Raw genomic sequence first — 18,638 nt, forward strand, 5'->3', positions numbered from 1 at the left:
ATAAGCTTGACAATAGCAGTGATATCTATGAATGATGACATTATGAAATACATTTGTGTTTTTCGCTGTTGCCTTCTGTGTAGAAGACATATAATTCATCACTTCTTCCATTTTGCTTCAGCGGAGGGCTTGCATGCTGAAATTATGATATTGGCTAAATAAGCATCCCAAACAGCAAAACACAGATAAGCAGTCTGCTGGGCATGTGTGGATGTGCCAGGGAGGGCCATCGCAAGAGACAAAATACATGGTTTCAGACTCTTTTGACAAAGAAAATTTGATTAGTGGGAACTCACTAAATGACTGAAAAGACAAGCTTCTCTTGCTCTTTGCCTAATCCCAGGACTAGCCATTCAACCCCACTGTGGTTTACCTAACATGTTGCTTCTGCCAACTAACGCAAACTAATGGCTTAGTTGGTAGCAGGCTGCCTGAAGCAAGAGGAGAGACTGGCACATGGTAGCCAACAAAGACTGCTAGTGTTGCACACAATAATTGTTTTATGAAAAAAATGTAAGAAAAAGCAAAACAAAACCTGTTAATCGGGCCAAGAACTATGATGACAGCAAGTTATTTAGAAATTGTTGGCCTGGATTGTTTGTGCAACTCTCTGTAAACATCATTCAATTTCTTAATTGTAATGACAAAACAGGGTGTTTCATAAGCCCTTCATTTCAGTTCTAGTCCAGAAGCAACCTGTGTTGAGTTGGAGTGGGAATGTGGGCAACAGTAGGAACATTTATTTTAGATGATGGAACCTGCTGAAGATGTAAAGGAAAGTTAAACAGATGATCATAGTAACTGCGATTGTAAATAGTAAAAGATCCTTTTGCAGACTTTCCAGAAACTGAGACATTTCCTTTCCCTGACACTCACCTGAGTATCACTCATGGGATGTGCCTCTCAATTTATGAAACATGTTACCAAGAGTATGTGGTCAGCCAAAGGAAAAATTGCTTGTAAAAGCATTTGCCTGAAGAAGATTACTAAAAATCTACTGAGTAGCAGAAAAGTCAAAACACTTATTTACTCTAAAGACTAAGGATAATAACTTTACCATCTCCTGTTCTCTCATCAATTTCTTGTGAATTTTGTTCCTCCAAAATTTGGGTGTTTGGTATCTCAGCTATTTATGGAAGAGCAGGTGGTTGTAAGGAATCCACTGCTGATAGTCCACAGAACATATCTGCTACAGGCTCTACTTACGGTGCACTCCAAGACAGATGTCTGAAAGAATGTGTGTATTCTCACTGCTCTCCCTGCCTTCACTCCACTGAAAAAAGTTATACAGTTACAACAGATGCTTGTATAGCTTCTGACAATTCCTATGTTAGACACAACATTAGTTTATTGCCAAAACCTGATTTACTAGCTCAATGCTCTCCAGTAAAGGAAGTAAGCTGCTGTAAAGGGAATAGCTTTAATTATTCCTGGATTCAGACAGGAGAATGCCATGAGGTATTACACTTATGAGGGCAGTCAGAAGTCACAGTTCTCAGAAATTCTAAGTTGGATTCCAGTTATTTTAATTTACTTCTAGGTTCTAGGACTATAAATCTGGTTTGAAACTTAAAGTTTAGATGGAGATTTAAAACAGGACATTCAACTTGCTTAAAATTAAAAAAAAAAAATTAACTCTCTGCTTAAAATGGAGAGTGATTCTATGCAATCTGCAGTGCAGTTCACTCATTCTTTCCTTGTTCCATTTGATTAATGAAAGCAATGAATTTTCTCTCCTTCTGCCAGTGATTAATGCTTCTCCGCACTTCTTTGTTTTTGGTGGCAGATTGCTGGGGGAGAGATTCCACAGTAAATTGGTTTCAATATCAAGTTTTAAAAAGGCTTTGCCAGCTTGCCTGCTTTGTGAAAAATGCTTCTCAGTATCCCATAGTGTATAGCCTGGACTATGTCTGCTCTACATCTCTGTTAAAGAGAAGGGGAGTTTAGGAGAGGCCCTTTCAAAGCTCACTTCCCTCAGGAGAGCTGATAGTGCAAGGGAAAAGAGAACAGCTTGGCTGCTGCCTTCTGCCCCATGTCTGCCGGGCAGGCATGTGGGGGCAGTAGGACAAGCAGGCAGACACTAAATCTTAGTTACATACTGGCCTTGGTAACAGCAATTGGTTCTTCTAGGTACATGGCTGGAGTTAAAGCCCTAATGGGTGTTTTGGTGGGGAGGTAATGCTTTGAAGCCATTGATGCTAGTGTCACAGACAAAGGTTGCTCCCTGAATTCTCCTCAGGGTAGTACTGCTTCCAGTGCTGACTAGGTATAATTCGTATCACCTAGACCTTGGTAGCAACGCAGGGCCTATTTTTAAACAGTATTTTGGACTGTTGTCTACAGCAGTGATTCACATGGTGCCAAGGGTGTTCCTGGACATGGGAACACAACCATCCATTCATTTCCGCTGCTATGGCAGTCTCTGGATGACTTCTGGGCGAAGCTAAATCTCCCAGATACCCCTGGGCAGAGTCTGGTGTTCAATACGAGCCAAGTAATGACAGGAGATTCATGTGCAGCTGACCTGTTTTGGAAGATAAGAGAGTTTAATAACATGGATGGGGACTGCTGTGCACATGTTGGCCTACATGCTGCAGAAAGGTACATTCAAGACAAATTCATTTTACTGTAGTATATCTTACAGAACTTTTTTCTTTAGTTGGCTTTCAGCTTTTAAGAAATTGTGTTCGATTCCTTTTTTGTACTGGTGGTAAACTCAAGTGATGCTCAGTTTCTGCTCATGCATTAAGATAAACTACAAATATATTTTGGACGGTGTTTGCTTTTACTTAAAAGTTGGGAAATGCATACTGAAGCATGGGTAGATGTAAAACTGGTGGCAGTTTGCCAGCATAGCCTTTGATGTTGCCAAACATGAAAAACCTCTGTATAGGATAGTACAGCTTTCCTTCTCTATTTGTGATCAAACCACCATGTGCATGTTTTATTTCTCAAAAGCAATGGTTTACATTGCAGCCTCCAAAATAAAAATGTAACTATCAAAATGAAATCTAACACCATGCCTTATGTATAACCTTCAAGTTAAAGTCAAAATAGAAAACATGTTATCTTCTTTGCAATTGACTGTGAGCTCCACCCTTTAAACAAACACTTTGTCCTGGTTTCAAATTGAATTTTTCACTACACGAGTCTCATTAGTTAAGTGGCAAGAGGAGCTTCAGCCAGCGGCCCATTCTTGCCCCCTGCTGCTCCTTGCACAGGGACCCTTTCACTTGTAGCTGGTGAAAGCCGATTTTCTTCTCCCTGGCTGGGGAGAAATCTATACAATAGAAAGGACAGCTTAGCACCCCAACACAGTCATCACCAATAGTTGCTTAAAATAACTTGAAAAATAAGTGGTTTCTCCTCATTGTCTTCTTCCAGTCACGTTTTTGTCAACTATGTTTGCCTGAGAACTCAAAACTCAGACATGGTGTGACTTTTCTCTACCTTCCTCCTTCCCTTTCCACAGGCCTTTTACCCCCAGCTGTTGCTGTTGCTGCCAGCTCCGTTCAATTAACCTCAACAGGAATGCAGTCATCCCTCTGTGGTTAATCCTGTTCAGGATTAATGAACTGTACTTTAAACCAAGGGAACTGCTAGTAAAAATGAGGTATAATTTCGTTAGAAAATTGTGTACTGCTAATTATTGGAGGAGGTCAGTTTAGGACTTGGCAGAATTGAGTTTTAACTGGAGAAAAAAAATCCACAGAGCAAATATGTGAAGTTTTCTACTTTTTTCACTCTTGCTCTCACTGTGGACAACTTCTGTCACCAAATGTCCTGTTTTCTGTCTCACTCCTTGCTTTCACCATGAAGGCATGTCATCACGAAGCATGGAGCAGAGGCAGCAGTAAAACAAGGCCACTCATTGTGGAGCCACTTGTTCCTTCATCCTTTATTTCTGCGTGATAAACATTCTATATAATCTGATTTATTTAAGTGTTAAAAAACAAGGACTGGTCAAAATACTGAGGTTATTGCCTCTCCAGTTACGAAGCAAAAAAATTCCTGGTATTTGGCTTTCATGCCAGTCCTGAGCAAGTTTGCAGTCCTTCAGTTTCTCAGTAGTACTTGTTCTGTACATTTGAGGAAGGGCTTGGGCAATACCTTAGAAACACTCAGCCTTTCACTTTCTGAATATCAAAAGCAATCATGATGGACACCTAGACAATGCAAAGAAACAAGGGACTTAGCAAGAAAGTGACTGACAAGCCACGTTAGGAGGAGACAAAGGGAAAGAAAACAGGTGAATAGCTGGTGTTTAGAAAAACAAAAACAGAAGGCAGCTCATAAAAAAATTTTGAAATTCTTTTCCTGTTTTGTGATACACAGCCTTGTTTATTACTTCAGAGCTCTTGACTCTTCCATTATGGCATATTAATTAGTATCCATCCTGTAAAAGATCAGGTAAATATAATGATTTCCACTATTTTGTGTCACTTCACTGAAGGAGGTATTATCATAAAGTAATGAAGAACACAACTATCAATTAGACATTTTGATCTTTTATACCAAAAAGACTGCAATGTATGGTACTTAACTCTCTAAACAGTGCTGTTGTAATTAGTTTTTTCTTGCAAAAAAATTACTTGGGTCCTTCTAAGTTCTAAAAATATACTTCTGACTCTCCAAATAGAAGATAGCCATTCTGGGAAGGCTGTAGCTATAAAAAATAGATTGAATCCAGGTTTTGAATGTAAAACTAAGTCTAATGACGAGAATTTTCATAATATGACACTGAAGGAATTTTCTGTACGATGTATAGTAATGGACCAAATATCAACCAACCACAAAATATGCAAGTTTGTGTTCTGCACATATAAAGGAGGAGGAGCCGATACATTTGAGTCAAAGTTCCTCAAAGTGTTTTGTTTAAGTGCCAGGGCCAGTCAGCGTGCTAGCACACATGCTTATGTTTTAGCGTATGAGTACAGAAAGTCAGCCAAGCATGAAAAAAGTCAGTCACAGAGTTATTTTTGAGATGCTGCTTTGTTTTTAATATACTCCACTGTTATAGTTTCAAAACAAATGACATCTTATCTTCAAATGTAATTGCCACAGATGACACAGGGCACGGGATTTTCAAAACAGCCTGAGGAAACTTGAGGTGCCCATTCTTAGTAGGCAGGAAAATAATATGCTGAGACTCTTTTGAACATGCCAATATTGAGCACCCGTGCGGGATCATTCTGTTACTTGATGCAGGTTTGCTAAAAGTGAGCCAGCTGACAACATTTTTGCAATACTAAGTCTTATAGTATAGCAAAATATAATACTAAGTCTTATAGTATAGCAAAATATGTCATATGAAGTTTAGTTCCTCATGAGAAAGAATGTGCTTTCTAGTTTGGGGAGGGGGATATTGTTTGGTTTTAGTTTTGGTTTTTTATTGGACAACATTATGGGCCAAATGCTCAATCCTTTTTTGTCAAAAACAACAAGTTTTATTTAAATGAGACCAGAATGCATGGGTATGTGTTAAATCAGATATTTTTAAATGCATACCACTTGAGATTTTGGAAGAAGAAAAAGGCTCTTAAATAGTTGTGATTTGTTTGAAGCCAGAGCACTTTTCTCTCTGTGGGTCTGTTTATAGTTTCAGGATAAGAAATTCTTATGTTTAGTTGCAGGAACTGATCAGTGAGACTTTCACATACTCAGAGGAAAACATGAGTTGTTATTTACTGTTTCTTCAGCCTCAAGAAAATTCATGAGTCTAGTAGTAACCTTGCTTACTTAGGAGGACCTTAATCACAAACTTGCAGTTTTCCAATTGAACTGTGGTATCTGTAGTACCCAAAGGAGTAAATTCTCATAGAATGTTTTTCATCTGGCTTTGTCGACTTGTTAAAATAAATCTTTGATTTTGCCAGTGAGCAAAGATTAGTTTTTAAATTATTTTTATTTTCTGGTGCTATATTAAGACAAGGAACAGAAATGGACTATTGTGAATCCTGAAGTGTTCCTTTTTTTGCTTCTGGAGTCCAGTTCTACACAATATTAGCAATTAGCTTCTATGCCAAAGCCAAGCAGTGACAGTTGCAATAATGAATATTTGCTGCAGGCCACTGGAATGAAAATAGCACAGTGCTGCAAACCTGCGTCACCAGAAACAAATCTTCCGTTTGACTGTGACTGAATTTCCAGCTCGATTTTACATCATTTATTATTGAAATAGTTCTTAAGGCACTGTCATAATATAATGTTAAGAAATGCTGATCCAATCTTAAAGGCATCAATTCAAATGCCTCCCTCCTCCTTTTTCATGGTGATTTGTTTGGGTATTTTTTTGTTTGCTTTTTCATGGGGTTTTTTAATCCCTTATACCTTTAATGCTGTACCCTGTATTTAGGGCACTGAACTGTGTAGAGGCAGCAACACTGTAATGTATTCAGAGATACAAGCTGGTTAGGTTAGAAGTTCTGGTAAGAAGAGGATTTTAATTCCCTCTTTCCAAGCTTACTTAACAGATTTTAGAATGTTTTCCCCTTAATTCCTGCAGATAATTCCTAAGTTTGTATGAGGAGCAGCAGCTTTGTATTTTTAAGTGTGTCATGGCTTTTAGATGGTGAACTTGGAGGGTTTTATTGTGTATGTTTTGATGTCATTAATGCATTTGCATTAGTGGAATATATAATGTTTTAATATAGGTCACCTTTTGAAAGATATATGATCAGAATACATGCTCTGAACATTTATATTTTTGCTAGTTGAGGAACATGCTGATGACATTTACCATTTTAAATTTCATTTTTATATACAATGTTACTTACATGCATGCTTATCAAAATACTCTCGAAAGGACTAGCATAATTGATTGTCTTTTCTTTTCACTTTAAAATAATTACATGGTGAAATATTAGACCAACATAGACATAGGAGGTCAGATATTTGAAACAGACTAAAATTTGCAATCATTTAAGCTTTTTTCTATTTACTGCCTCAGTTTTTCCTAGGGAAGATAAAGAAATTATCATCTATATTTTGCTTAAGGCAAAATCCTGACCCTTGCACTGCAAAACTGGTAATGGTGATTGATGTACATGTCTAATTTCCTGCAAGATTGGCACTGAACTTACCATCGGTCCTGAAAGAACACTAATGTCTTCTTTTCCTTCTCTTTCCCTGATGCTGTCTGCCCTACTTTTCATGAGGAAAGTCCAATGGCTAGACCTACGACTGTACAGTTGTCCTGGGAGGGTTAAACCAAAGTTGGAAAAGTAGTATTATGTACTGCTGGGACTGGGCTTTTGAGGAAAATAGTTTCACAACAGCAACTTTTGAGTGAAGAAAAGCTAACATTGACACAGATTCTCTGGGATGGGAATGACTAGTTAAATGTATAGTTTTGTGGACAGATCTACAAAGGCTTCATTTACTCATCCGTTTCCCGATAAAAGACCTAATACTTCAAAATAACATTTTTCTTTGAAACATTGTTTGTCTGTTAAGATAAAAAATAAGAAGAGAGTCTTCAGCAATGTAACACCATTCCTTCTTCACTGGTATTTGACACCCCCAGAACCTTCAGGATATAACCACCTCCAGAATCACTCTCAGAAAAAAACACAAAAACAAAAAAACCAAAACCGAACAAACTAAAAAACCCCACACTCAACTTTGATTAGACCTTGAGTGGGACCTTATTTTTGCTATATGCTTTAATGCCTGGCAATATGTAGAATATTCACATGACAAACTCTCCTTTCTTGGTTTTATGAATAATAATTTTTAAAAATACTCTGAGAAAATATGTAGAAACATTGCAAAATACACAATGTATAGAAATTATTAGGGCTCGAAGAGTCCTATTCCCACTGACTGAACGGGGATCATACCAGGGTTGTTCCTGCAAATATTTGTTCAGCCAGTTTCAAGTCCTCCAGTAGGCAATATTTCCGGATCTCTGTAGGTGGGCTATTCTCTGGCTTTACAAGAGTTAATATTAGAAAGAATTTCCTGATGTTAATCTAAGTCTCTCTTCATGTAATCCAATAGTCCTTGTTCTATTAGGAGGGATCAGGGAGAAGAGTTTATTCTCTTATTTTAGCTACCTTCTACAGATACAAAAAATGTTGTCAGTGTTTACCCTTTGTCTTCCATATTCACAGTCATGTCTTCTAAACCTCTAATTTGTTTGGCTTCCTCCTTTGCGAGCCCTCTTTTGTTGGTTTGCATTTGTATTACTGCTGGACTAACAACAAAGCAAGTAATTGTTAATTTTTGATGTTGCAGTTCTCAGGCTGGACACAGGACGTCCTGTGCTGCTTAGAGGCGAAAAAAATACTTTATAAATCTTTCACTTTGCACTTTCAATATGGTGGGGCCATGTTTCATAGCATGATGATAGAAGAGATCAGTGTTCATCTTATCTGCTGCTGAAAGCTTTTTCTGTAAAACTAGCAAAAAATCAAACAAACAAAGACAACAAAACAAAATCAAACAAACAAGAAACCTCCCCTAAAAGCAGTACTGGGGCAACTGTTCTTCATCTCGTTTTAATAGATCAGATTAATCCTATTCAGTGTGGGTTCCTGGAACTGTCTTTACTGAAAAGCATTTAATTTTCTAGCCTGTCTCTCCAATGCATTGAAATTGTTTTGGATCATGTTTCTTGGTGTGTTTGCCCTTGCTCCAACTTTGCTATTGTCTGCTAAGTTACTAGGCATGTTCTTCATTAATGAAGTTGTTGAACAGCTTTAGTCTGAGACACACCTCTGCAGCATCAATTAGTTGTGTCCTTCCTGCATCACAGCACACACTGAGATCCATAAGCAAAAGAATTGTGATTTTGCCTACTCTAATAGATGGCAATGAATAAATCATAGTACAGGTTGAGCACCACTAACACCAAGGGATGTATGAAACCAAAATGAGCTGTCTGTGTTGGAAAGTACCCAATTCCAGGAGTATCTCAGTAAAGTAACTTAGATTTCTTATGGGGAAGCTGCTGCTTATTAGGCTGAATATGAAAAAATGCAACACAGCAAAGGCAGAACATCTCCTGTCCCTTCTCTCCTTCTCCTGTCCCTTACTTACTGTCTTGTCCACTGGCTCAGTGCTGGATCTTACTGTTCTCTACCCTGCTAAGTACTTAACTACCAAGGGATACTGCCATATCCAAATGTCATTCAAACCACAATATCGTTGTGTATTTTCTCTCTTGGATTTGAAAACTACAGAAGCAGCACGAGTTCTTAGATGCAAGCACTAGGATTACAAAGAGATTTAAGTGTATAACATGCTTACAGTTTTTCCAAACATACTACTGGTATGCAGAACTAAAATATTATTAGTGTTTGTGTACACTAGAATGTTGTATATTTAATTACTGTTATTAGTATTTATTCTTATTATTTAATAATTGATAATAATAATGCATGTATACATGTATACTGTGCATTAATGATTACCTTCATTAATTTAATATTCATTTTGGCTAATATCAAGTGAAGTATCAATTTAACATTTTATCAGGTACAAAGAACAATCAATTTTAGTTTTATTAGTACAGTATTACAGTACATATTATATGTGAAAACTTTAGTTTGGCTACTCAATCAATGTGTTTTGTGGTACTATGACAGTTTATGTGTCTTAAGTGCTGTTTATTAATTTTTAACTGCCTATTGTACTGGGAATTTACATGACCTCCTTTAGTGGATTGTATTTCAGTTGTACAGTACAGTCTTAATGGCCTGTCTTTTGAGTTTATTAATTCTGTATTTACTGGGTGTTAGCAGACTACAGGAGACAGAATATGTGGCATTTCAGTGTATGGAAGTACTGTGTTTTGTAACCACAGAAAATACAAAGAATAAGGTCAGATTTAGTTCATTACCATTAGTCAAACCATCACCAGCACGATCTGGCCCTATGTTTGGTTACAGCATTAGGATGCAAACAAGCAAATGCCAAAGGTCACAACTTGTTTGTTTGTTTGTTTGTTTCCATCTCCTCCCTTTGCCCACAGACGTTACCACAGGGACACCAGCAATATCAACGACAACAACCGTGGAAATCCGGAAGAGCAGCGTTATGACAACTGAAATCACCTCTAAAGTGGAGAAAATCCCTACGACAGCCACGAGCAGCACCACGTGCCCTTCCGTGGAGACTGAGGAAGAGAAAGCAAAAAGGCTGCTGTACTGTTCACTATGCAAAGTCGCTGTCAACTCTGCCTCGCAGCTGGAGGCGCACAACAGTGGTGAGATGGAGCAGTGCTTGCTTTCTTCCTTTTTTTTTTTTTCCTTCTGTCTCAAGAGCTCTGCAATTATCTTCCCCTGAATAGATTAGATCTCTTGCAGCAGGGGACAAAGAGGTGGCAGAAAACTGGCAATTACATGGAATTCATTAACTATTAAAGAATAAAAATGACAGGCAAAGAGGCTTTCATAAAGAGAGAATAAAGGAATTTTATTGCATGCAAGTTACACATTTTCTTACATTTTAGCTTTTGCAGCTTCCAAACCTTATAGAGCCAAATGACAGCTCATGCTTCATTACCTTTGGTCTTCCGAGTTTGCATACTTTTGTTTGTGCCAGCTAGAAAACTGACTATGAACACCACTGGTTTTGTTTGAAATCTAACAAATGAAGGCTGAAAGAGGGAGCATCAGTCAGTCAGAGTTCAATGATGGGAGTTAGACTTCTTAGCTCCATATTGTCTGTTAATAACTTGTTAAAATTATGTATATTTTTTCCTATGTTTTCATCAACCAGTAGCAACTGCTGCATGAGAGTTGAATGGGTAGCTGCTTATCTCCATCTTTCTTAATTTTTAAGCTGTTTCTTGTTGTTAGAGCTAGTAGCATCGATAAGTTCCAGTAGTAGATAGTCATCATTCACAGTCACTAATGTAAGCATCTTATTGATTGGCTTTGTGGTGAGCAGGGTTAAAAGATCTTGGGATTTAATATGGTGGCAATGACCACATATAACAGTCTTACGGAAAAACTCCTGATTTTGGATGTCAAGGGTTACCTGCCATCAGGGTAAATAGAGTTAGCAGACAGGTAGAGAGCCTTAGGTTTGCAACATAGAGACAGTGATAATATAGTTGCAGCAACATGATCAATGGTTTTATGATGTAATAAATATATATATATATATATATACACCTTTAGCATGTCTATAGAATCCACTTAAATTAAAAAAAAAAAAGTTATAATTTGTTGATATTCATGAGAAACAAAACCTAATCTGTTTTGAAAGATGTGTTTGTTGTATGCTAGATCTTCAACTGATGAAAATTCAAGTTCATAGGGCTGCACTCATTTAATCTATTAAACATTTTTCTGCCCAAGGTGAGAGCCAAAACATTATTCTGAATATTGAAACACAAGCCTCCAATTTTTTGCTGCCTATGCTGATAAACTGTGTGTATGCTCACATGCATGCGTGCTTGTAAGAGTCTACATGTGGATGCATACAACAATTATCACTGGAACACTAATTCTGTACATGGTAATGGTCCATTATCATCACAGACTACCTGCATGGAAGTCAACAGTGTAAGAAATTGTGTGGTGTGAATAAAGGTAAAACAACAGGACAGTATTGTTTTCTATCCAATCTTTATTTTAATAAAAAGTGCAAGTGAATTTTTCTTACATGCATGTTTTTCACATTTTGGTTTCTGAGGGGGCCGTTAAAGATCCATAGGTTGCTGCCAGAAACCTCTCCCCTTTTTTGATTTGGAGACTAATCAATTAATTATGGATTCAAGTGTAAGCTACCTAATGTGTACTATTTGTCGATCCATTCAGGAGGACTACAAATCAGAGCCAACTACGTCTTTAATAGCTAAATTACTCTTCCTTTGCAACTACAATTCAGGTCTATTAGCAGCAGGACTTAATGAGAAAAGTCACACCCGTTTAACTTCACATCAGGATACCTGATTGCGCCACTGCTTACTGGTGTGGCTGCTTTGTTGTGGTGCATTACCTACAGATATGTAACTTAATAATTAAATATCAGATGTGAAATGTTGTTACAGAGGTATGAATCTGATACAGACAAATACAGGCATATTCCAAGCACAGCACGTGGCATCAAGCTGAGGTTCATATGATTTTCTTTTAAAAAGAAAACAAAACAATGAATGCAACCAAATTGTCAAAGTTGTTTCTGTTTCCCATTTCTAATGTCTCCAGGGACTAAGCACAAAACTATGCTGGAAGCTCGGAATGGAAGTGGAACCATAAAAGCCTTTCCCCGGGCAGGCGTAAAAGGCAAAGGACCTGTGAATAAAGGGAACACAGGCCTTCAGAACAAAACATTTCACTGTGAAATATGTGATGTGCACGTAAACTCTGAGACACAACTGAAACAGGTACTCAGCTAGTTTGCAGTGTTTGAATCCTTGGCTGTTCTTTGTTTTCGTGGTGATAAAGTAGCAACACAATCAGCATGTATCAGTCTAACAGTTCACATCCAAATGGAGCTTACAGATTTTGCCCTTTGTACTTGTCTTTCGCACTGTATGTTTTATTTTGGATATGGCTTTCCCTTGAACAGAATATATTTTCTCAAAAGCTCTTGATTGTATGTATCTCTTGAAGAGTTATAGAAATTGTAAACTGCAACATATTACAACTGTCTTTAGATTATTATAATTGTCATGAGCTAATGAACACTGCTGTTTAGTGTACTGCATGGTATTTACCTTGACAAAGATATGGAAGTGGGAGCAGCCAGTATTTTCACAAGACAATGAATAACCTGCTTAGAAATGTGGGAAGGAGAGGATTTGTAATATTTTTTTATCCATGTCACTCTGTAACTGAGAAGCATGACCTCTAAATTGCAATTGCACTCAGTTATGTTCAGTCATTCTTCAGATGAACAAAGCCTTTTTCCTGAAAAATGCTTATTTTAGTTCTGTGTGCCTTTTGGAATTAAATACTTGTTAAGAAACTTTACAAGAATGAAGATAAATTCTCTAAAGGACAATAGCAATACTTGTCTTCTGCTTTCAGGGAAAAAAATGTCCAATTCTTTGTCTTTTTTTTGGTAAGAACTCTCTTGAGAATGAAAATCAAAGTAAAAATCTAGTTCTGGAAAAGGTCCCTTACATCTAATACTGCAATAAAGCCTGTATAGAAGGATTATTGTAAAAACTCATATATTTTATGAAGAAGATAATGGATTTTGTGGTTGTTTGGGGGTTTTTTTGTGTTTTTTTTTTTTTTTCACTGTCAGTTTGATATGTAACCATCTTTCAGCTGCAATCTTTAAAGGATGTCTAAGCTTCTTAGGGATTTAAACAATTTTGTGACCTTCTCCCCTCCCTTGAATAGGGGATGCTCTACTATCCAATATTCTTCCAAAACTTTATATCAGCCGTGGATTGAATTTGATGGGTGCTTTATAGAGATAGGGAGAAATTTTTCAAAGGCTTCTATCTCTGACCTGAATCAGGTCCTGTTGAAGTTAACAAAGGTGAGAAAATCATTGACTGCAGTGGAAGCAGAGTTGAACTGAGCACTGTGGAAAATCACAGTCCCAGTATGTGATGCACAAAGCGTCATTCAAATTGGAACAGGCCCTATTCCCATTTGTTATTGAATTAGTCAAAGTCATGCTATTGTGGAGAGTGGTAGCCTTCAGTATTAGAGCACCCTTGTGTAAAGCAGAACCTGAAATGATCTATGAAGGAAATATCACTCTTCTTTTCTTTTTTTCTTTTCTTTTTTTTTTTTTCCTCCCAAATGGATTTTAACAGCACATAAGCAGTAGAAGGCACAAAGACAGAGCTGCTGGGAAGCCACCTAAACCTAAATACAGCCCTTACAACAAACTCCAAAAGGGAACACATCCTCTAGGGGTAAGCCAATCACCTTTTTGTTTTATTTTAGCCCTGCTGAGTAAGGTTTTTGTAAAACATAAGTGGAAAAAATGTTTAAAATGAGAGGAATAATGTAAGTAATGGGCGTATTCAAGTGTCTTAATGAGCCCGTGGAAGCTCACAAGGGACTTCTTATGTACTGATGGGTGTGGACTACAACCTGTGGGTCCTCGTTTTTTATAGCTACTCTGAATAACTTCAGAAAAGAAGCTTGTTTTAAAGATCATTAGAGAGCAACAGACAAAAGAAACATCTAGGTGTCAAACAGGTTTTTCCAGTTTTCACCAAGGACAATAGTGATGAAATGACCAAATAAAACTCTGTAAAATATAAAAAGTTTATTTTACCCTTATTTAGAAAGTTATTCAGATAACAGTGGAAACAATTTAAAAAAATCTATCTCTCATTTCATTCTGCTCAGTTTCAGAATGGTTCTGGTTGCATTTTCAGCTGCCAGGATAAACTTTCTGAAGCACTGAAGCTTTCTGAAGCTAGCTCTTACTAGCTTCAAAAGCTGAGAAAAATGTTTCCTTTTTAATAAAAAACCTTGCTAGGATCTTGGCATTAGTTAAGAAACAGCTTATATTGTGAGTGGGACAGTGAAATATCTGACCTTTATCTCCTTCAGATAAACTGCATGATTGTTTTATGCGCCATGGTATTTTGTAAGGGTTTATAGATGGTTTTGGCAAAGGGAGGATGTTGATTCATTGGCCTCACAGAGATTAGCCCTGTATTCCTTGACCATCTTCTCTAATGCAGGCAGAACATGGAGCTTTTTTTCTGTGAAAACTCAGTTCTCCTTAAGTTGACTTAAAGCTCTTTTCTTGTTGGGGCAGCCCTCATGAGTGATATATTCATGAACAATTCAGTTGGGTAGGAACTTTCCTAGATTTGTCACACAATGCGGTACACTGTTCTGATAGATACACCACAAGGGAAATAGCCCCATAGGGCTTTTTAGTAATCTACCAGGAAGACCAAGGTCTCCAATACATATAAGAAAATATTTAATTAGGTAAGCAGGATATGGAATCACTAAAGCTTCTCTTACAAGATTATTATTCCTTTAGGAAATTAATTGTTTCACAGGGAATGAAAATAACTATTACATTACTGTTGCTGCTGTGCATAGTTCTCTGTTTGCCAATTTATGTAATGGTCATTTCTGAGAACTCCAGCCAAGGATCAAGGCCATTCAGTTGCTGCATAGACAAATGAAGGCAATGTGTCCTTTTTCTCCTTCCTTACTCCCAATTGCTCACAATATACAAGTCAGGCCAGAGGTGAGCAAAGAGGGAAAGGAGATTTAAGAAGGAGAGTATGTGTTAGCAACAAGTGAACAGATATCCATAGTAGAATGGAGGCTACACTGAAAAGAGGTAAGAGTAGTTCTCCATTTAAACTTTTTTGTTTTGACAGAAAGAATACCAGAATTGTTCTCTTGAAATGCCTAATGGCATAGAAACAGGCCAAGGATGTGCAAATTTTACTTTGAATCTAAATGTTTTTGATGAGCTGTAGACTTTTTCTTTAGTCTCTGTTTATTTTGCAAGTATTTACAGTCCCTTAGTTTACTGGAGAGGAGAGGAGAGGAGAGGAGAGGAGAGGAGAGGAGAGGAGAGGAGAGGAGAGGAACTAATAATGGCTGCTTTGCTCTTAATATTGACCTGTGTGTTAATGAGTACCTGAAGAGACATTTGAAATGAATGTGCAATGTACTCTAAATACTAAATAATGCTGGTTTCGCAGCTATCTTGAGATCAAGACCATGTTAATAAATTAACCTGAAAGCTAACTAACTTAATCAGAAGTTCCTGATTCCTCCCAGAATGGCAAGACAGTCCTAGCCTTTTAAAACAAAGTCACAGAAGATCTTTGTTCTTCATGACAAAAAGTGCATGAGGATCAACAATTTCTTTACTATAGGAGTTAGAAAAAGGACATACTATAATGCCATGTTTTCAATATTATTTTTATTGTTTTGTCTAGTCTAGTTTTGCATACTTCAGAGAAGGAAGCTTTATGAATTCCCATAGTACTATTTCAGAGTTTGAGAAACCTTGTAATATTGGGACTTGCTTGCTTCTTTAAGCAACAATTGTCCCATATGTATAAAATACTATACTGGGAGAAAGAGGTTATTAGGCATTTGATAGTCCAAATTTTCTGCAATAAATAGCTCTTATGAAAAACATTCTTAACTGGGAATTCTAAACTGCAGTCAGAACCCAGTTGTTTTAGGCAGAGTTTGTTTTTTTGTTTTTTCACGGTCTTTTTTCTTTTTTTTCTTTTTTTTTTTTTTTTTGGTCTGTTCCTAACAAGATTGAAAAAACCCCTATTTACTAAACAATGTAAGGAAGGAGGAAAACATCACATGGCCAGCAAGGGAAGAAGACAGCTTGGATCAGTGGCTATAACACTGATCAAGGAAAAGATCAGATCATCGCTTATCATAGGCACCATGAGGAATTTTGTATATAATATCTGTTACATCTTCCATTAAGAAAATTACAGAATCTGGTCCCCTCTGTGTATCTCTTCCAGATCTTTAATGGACCTTTAGCCAGCAGAATTACCAATGGATATTAGGAAAATTCAAAATCCTGTATCCATCTGGGTAGTAAAGAACCAACAGATTTTTTGGAATATGGTGATAGTGTAATAACGAAATGCACTGGTGGTTCATGCCAGACTACTCCTGTCCTTACTTTCTGACTATACACTCACCAAGTTACAGTTGAGTGGAAAGTATCAGGCTGACATAGTGCAAATTAATTATTTGAAAGCCCCTTTCAATTCAAGAATGAGAAATTGTGTTTCCCTGTGAGTGGGAAGTGTCCATGCTTACACTGAAATTTACCACAACATGGTACATATATTCATATTCTCTCTATTCAATACCACATATTCAGATTTATTTTCTTTGCAAAGGGCCTCAGGTCATTCCAGGACACAGACCCACCAAAAGTCCATCAGAGCCAATGGGAACTTTTCTTTGTCAGTAGATGAGGTTTCTATTCTTATCTCAGAGTTATAAAACCAGAACAATAAAGGTATTCAGGATCCTGGCTTCTCATTAGAAACTTGAAATCCCATTGAAATTTGCAGAAATCTATATAGACTACTCTGATGTTCATTTGTATGCATACCAAATGTAAATTCTCTCTAATAATAATGGACCTCTGTGAGTATTTTCAATCAGTCTGGGAAAAGCTTGAGTTTATTTTTTTCTTTTTGGAAACTCTAAATGAAGAGTTTTTCCAATTCTATTTGATAGTACACAAGATTCATTATTTAAATAGTTTTGAAGCAGAAGCCTCAGTAACTAACAAAAATAACATGGTTTAGCACCATACTAAATGATATTGGCAACAGTTTTTCATTATAACGTTTTAAAATATCTGCCACTTTTTCACAGTTCTTGTAAGAATGAACACTATTTTTGTGAAAAATATTTGAAGACCCAGCAAGATAACATAGGGCAACAACCATAGAATTCATCACTTATTTGAACATACGAAACATTGGGAGATTTTCATAACCAGTGCAAGATAAGCTTTGCTTATTTGCTTGTTATTAGAGGCAGGAGCTAATAAAGAGAAGCTAGCTGAAGATTTTAAGTAGAACTTGTATCTTAGTGATAAAACCAAAAGTACCTTCTTAGTCAGACCAGGGAACATGATGTGTTTTCATTCTGCTCTGGTCTCTATCATGAAGCTGTCCAGATGTAGGTCTTTTAATTTATGGTTAATTCTTCTTTATTTAATTCGTGCAAGGTACATGCAGCTTTACTTTGGTGCATATTGCCCAGCCCATTTTACAGTTTGCTTTGATTTCTAATCTCATACTCAATTATAAGTCTCAGTGATAAGGCGCAAAACTTGGAACTCTTTGTCCCCAACCAAATCCTGCTCATCCAGGTCCAATACGTCGGATCGTATCTCCTGTCACAAGCCTGCAGCTTGTAGAGTCAGTAGCCACTACGAGGCCTCTCCTACCTGGTTTTGCACTTATAATCTTAAGTCAAGCTCCCTGTCGTGTAGCTGATATGAACAAATTATGTCTCTCTGTCTGTTTGTTTTCTCTCTTCCCCACAGGTAAAATTAGTATTTTCAAAGGAACCTTCAAAGCCGATGGCTCCACGAATCTTACCAAATCCGCTAGCAGCTGCAGCAGCAGCTGCCGCTGTGGCTGTGAATTCCCCTTTCAGTCTTCGTACAGCCCCAGCAGCCACCCTTTTCCAGACTTCTGCACTTCCTCCAGCACTCCTACGACCAGCTCCAGGGCCTATACGGACCACCCATACTCCCGTGCTGTTTGCTCCTTACTGAACTCCAAACAGGAATTAATTGTACTGCAATAATTTTTCAAATCAAAACAAACAAACAAAAAAGAAAATCAAGAACATTGAACTATGCAGTGTTTATTTATAGTTTAAAGTATATATGAAGAGCCAGGACTTTTGATAGAGAACTGAACAAATTCTAAAAGGGGGAATGGGCAGTATTTTCTCCAGATGAGAACATTCCTCTTGAGTATTGATCGTTTTAGAATGGATCTCCAGCATTGACTTGTAGTGACATATAAAACTTATGAAGCCTTTTGACTGTGCTTTTTGGCACATATTTCCCTGCAATGTCTTTCCTGCTTTATGAAACAACTTACAAATTTGTCTAAAGGGCATTAACTGGTTCCAATGTACATAAAATACTTTATTCTGTAGATTAAAAAAGAAGGAAAAAAAAGAAACACTGTGAATAGTAGTACCCTTACCAATCCT

At 37.2% G+C, this 18,638-nt stretch overlaps 1 protein-coding gene across 1 annotated transcript in view; it reads left to right on the plus strand.

Annotated features, from left to right (window-relative positions):
- Nucleotides 1-18,189, plus strand: part of ZNF385D (zinc finger protein 385D) — a gene marked incomplete at both ends in the record, with an annotated part of 422,577 nt that extends 404,388 nt beyond the window's left edge. The window contains 4 exons of the mRNA XM_080364337.1: nt 9,977-10,210; nt 12,162-12,340; nt 13,733-13,834; nt 17,956-18,189. Coding sequence (XP_080220463.1) covers nt 9,977-10,210; nt 12,162-12,340; nt 13,733-13,834; nt 17,956-18,189 — 749 coding nt within the window. The remainder of the gene's footprint in view (nt 1-9,976; nt 10,211-12,161; nt 12,341-13,732; nt 13,835-17,955) is intronic.
- Nucleotides 18,190-18,638: the final 449 nt, after the last annotated feature.

The sequence above is a fragment of the Nesoenas mayeri genome, assembly GCF_963082525.1.
Source record: "Nesoenas mayeri genome assembly, chromosome: 2".
NCBI lineage: Eukaryota > Metazoa > Chordata > Aves > Columbiformes > Columbidae > Nesoenas > Nesoenas mayeri.